This window comes from Hippocampus comes, unplaced genomic scaffold (assembly GCF_001891065.2).
Source record: "Hippocampus comes isolate QL1 unplaced genomic scaffold, H_comes_QL1_v1.1 scaffold8, whole genome shotgun sequence".
NCBI lineage: Eukaryota > Metazoa > Chordata > Actinopteri > Syngnathiformes > Syngnathidae > Hippocampus > Hippocampus comes.
The window spans coordinates 330,483-334,398 of record NW_017806153.1 but is presented as its reverse complement, the minus strand read 5'-3'; the positions used below and the strand labels follow the sequence as shown (position 1 = coordinate 334,398).

General features: G+C 48.5%; 1 protein-coding gene across 1 annotated transcript; it reads right to left on the bottom strand.

Moving 5' to 3' along the window:
• Window positions 1-33: 33 nt before the first annotated feature.
• Window positions 34-1,165, bottom strand: LOC109530979 (thyroxine 5-deiodinase-like). Its single transcript, XM_019894971.1, has one exon. The coding sequence runs from the start codon at window positions 1,032-1,034 to the stop codon at window positions 237-239; it is 798 nt and encodes a 265-aa protein (XP_019750530.1). The 5' UTR covers window positions 1,035-1,165; the 3' UTR covers window positions 34-236.
• Window positions 1,166-3,916: the final 2,751 nt, after the last annotated feature.

The window sequence follows — 3,916 nt, the reverse complement described above, 5'->3', positions numbered from 1 at the left end:
TTTTTTTTGTGACTAAACGCCAAGGTTGAGTCATTTTTTGGACCCAAATTAAGTTATTTTTGAACCAGCAGTTTTCAAAGTGTAGTTTTTTGCGGGAGGGTCCCTGTACCCCAAAAGTCTGAGAACCCCTGATTTTGAGGAGTCATCACCTACGCAACGCATGAAAAACACTCCATGTGTGCAGGTAAACACAGTTTTTGTTGTTTGTTTTTGTTTTTTTAAAGGCTGCTCCTGGGTTATGCTTGCAGTACCGGACGCGCGCTCATGTCCCTCCGGTACTGTTCCAGCCACTTCCTGAGCTCCGAGATCCGGTAGCCCTCCGGCCCCCGGCCCCCCTGGTAGACCACCCTTTGGTCGCGCACGATGTAGAGTCTCTCGAAGTAGGCTCCATAGGCGGCATTGGACGAGTTGTCCATGTTGTCCACCACCACGCTGCTGCCGGGCACCCGTGCCAGCATCAGGCGCGCGGCGCTCAGCCGGTCCTCCAGGCAGCGGTGCTTGAGAATCTGGTAGGGGGCGTCCGAGCTCACCCAGCCGTCGGCCGGGTGCGCCTCTTCGATGTACACCACCACGAAGTCGGCGATGTCGGCGTATTGGCTGACGACGCGCTGGAAGGCGGCCAGGCGCGTCATGAAGGGCGGTCAGGAGCAGCTGCCGAAGTTGAGCACCAGCGGCCGCGTGCCGCGCATGCAGTCCAGGATGCGCAGCGGGCGCCGCTCGGGCACCAGCACCACCTCCGTGTTGGGCGCCGCGCGTCCCAGCCGCGCCGACTTGAGCAGGTCCAGCTTCTGGCCGTACCACACGGCCCGCAAGGACTCCAGCGTGAACATGCGGTTGGAGTCGGACACGCACAGCGGCGGGTCGTCGGCGCTGTGCGGCCGCGCGCCCATCTGGAGCAGCACCTTGCGTCGGATGCAAAGGAAGTCCAGGAGCCACAGCGTCACGGCCGCGGCCAGGAAGCGAGGCACCAGCAGCAGGAAGAGAGCGGCGAGCTTCAGAGCCCGCGTCAGCTGCACCCCGCCGGAGTCGTGCATCGTGCGGCGAGAGAAACCGACGGGACGGGACGGCACAGGAGATCCGAGCCGGTCGTCAGTCGCCTCGACACATTGGGTACGGAACTCTCCCGACGTGCGCGCTCCCTCCTTTTATAGGGCCGGCACCGTTTGAGTCATCACCGCCCACTCACATGGTGGGGGATTACCTCCTCTCACCTCCGATCACTACACAGTCACCTTGAACCCCCCCCCCCCCTTTTGAAGTTGCGTATTCGTTACATTCTGTTCTCTTTCTCCAGCGGACGATGTGGGAACAAGGGGGGAAAAAAGTTTTTGACGTCAACATCAGCTGGGAACTCCTGAAGCAAGTGTAGGGACGTTTCTCGACGCTAGACGGCGCTGGACCCCCGTACAGCGAAGGAGTGGAGGTGAGTGCAAACGGGATGCGATTGCGTGGGTGACTCATTCACGGTTTGGACCTCCTCATTAAGAAACCGCATGCGGGCCGTTCGATATTCATATTTGTTGGAATTTTAAGAACTTTGATCGAAAAAAGGCGCACTACTAAGCCCGTCTTGCAAATGACATTCAAATGTACTGCATTTATTGATTCAATGATACATTTAGTTGCGTAGATTGATTGAATGTATTTATGTAATTGATTTAAAATAAACAAAAGAATCACTTTGTACAGTAACAATATTCCGTTGAATTGTTCGAGTATTTTGCAATGTTGTAAATAGCAATGTATTACTTGCTAGCAGTGGTTAGTTTTAATCAAATGAATGAATTTTAATAGTACGTGTCTTCCAGGATATTCAATGCAGTTGCTTGTTTAAAATTATATATTGAGAGTAATTGTCTTAATTTGCACTATTGTTTCAATTTTTGAGCGACGGGGGTGGAGGTGGGGGGGGGGGTAAAATACAATTTAAAAATAATCTATTGATGATTTCATTCATTTTTTCCCTCTGCTCTGTATTCATTTACCTTTTCACTTTTAGACATCTATTCATCGTCCAGACTGTGTTCTACCGACGTGAATTTTTTTTTTCGCTTGCTTTTTTTTTTATGCACCACCGTATAGAAGTATGAAATATAATTACAGTTCTGATGCATCGCTCTCGATTGTCATTCCCACCGTTGCCTGGCCAGACCCCCGCGAAAACCCATTCACCCCAGCCCTGCCCATATGTTATGTGACGTCACCGCGCTCATCATTCTGCCCTCCGCTCCCACTCGTTTTCTACCCCCCCCCTCCCTCCCTCGCTCTGCCACATGTGAGGTGTATGCGTCACCCGTCCGCCTCCTCCTCCGCTGAGCAGATGGAAGCAGAAGTGTGTTTCCATGAGCGCCGGATAAAAGGCTTGTCGAGGAATGCCGCTCGAGAACAAAAAAAAAAAAAATGAGCATGATTGTCGATGTGCGGGCGGTGTGTCTGATACAGCCACTTGAACATACGCGAAGCCGGTGGAAAAACGGAAGATATTCACTCCGGGGGATTCATTTTTTTAATGCCTTGGCTTCATTAATAGCGAAAGTGTCGCGTCAAGGAGAAACCCGTGGCGGAATGTTGAGGTCACTGAAGAGCAATAAAGGAAATCAATTGGACCCTGCGACTTCCCGAGCACCGAGTAGAAACAACCCCAAACAAACCCATTGAGGGGCCCCTATTGACTTATAATCAGAAAACATCACATAAACACAGACGGAGACAAAACAAGTGATGGGGAGTTGCGGCCCTCGTGCGCTTTCAGTTCGAATGGAGGCGTTAGCGCCTCCTGCAGGACGCGTGTGGCACTTTCTGTCTTTCTCGGGGATGCGGTTTGTTGTTCTTTCAACAGTCAGCCGCGTGTGAAGCGACGCGGAATTGTTGTCGTTATTATTATTATTATCATCATTATTATTATTATTATGATCGACCTGTACAGGGAAGTGCTTTGTTCGACCAGATATTTATCAAAAATGAAACGATGATTGCTCTTGTTTGCCAGTTGTAGTCGGCAAATTATTCTGTGTTGACATGTATAGACGTGTTTTTTTGTATTCCATACATTTCTCTCGCTCTCTCTCTGTCTCTCTTTGTTTAAATGGATAGAATAAATATACATACATACACACAGAAAATATGAAATATGTATTTAATGTATTTTTTGTGACATCGATTTATTTTGTACCCCAAAACTAATATATGTATATAACTTTTATACCTATAATAAAAGGCAGCGACGATTAAAAGTAAATGTATAAAATAAACTCACCTGCACACTCATTCTCTGAGGCAACCCAAATATTCGAAATGTTGGAGCTCAACATCACCACACACTCCCGAGCACAACCATAAACATCACACAATAAAGTCATGTTTCAGAGTGCGTCACACATAATGTCCAAGATGTAAACCACGATGAATTAACAATATAGGAAAAAGTTTTACGACGCCCTGTACAATTGAAACACACACACACACACACACACACAAAAAGCTATTATTAAAACTTGATTGTTTCTCCATGAACCTCCAGTTTGTTGGCCATGTTCGGACCCTGACTTACTTTCCTCATAAGTTGACTGGAAGAGCAGAGCTTTGTGAACTCACACTTGGCTTTTTTTTTTCTTCTTCTTCTTTTTTTCTTCTCTTTCGTATAAACTGTTGGAGGTTTTCTTTCATGAGATGCAGGCTAGATGCTGGCAAGAGACCTCGGTTCATGCGAGGACATCCCAGAATAGGAAAAGCAGGCTGGAAAGAGCCTGCAGCAAAGCACAAAAGTGTGGCAGGGATCCAGCTGAAGCCATTAGTTGTATGACTGTCTTGTCATTAACTACTACACGTGTTGAAGGTGGCGCTCGCGCACACGCACGACCTTAAGCACACAGTGTGTGTGTGTGTGTGTGTGTGTGTGTGTGTGTGTGTGTGTGTG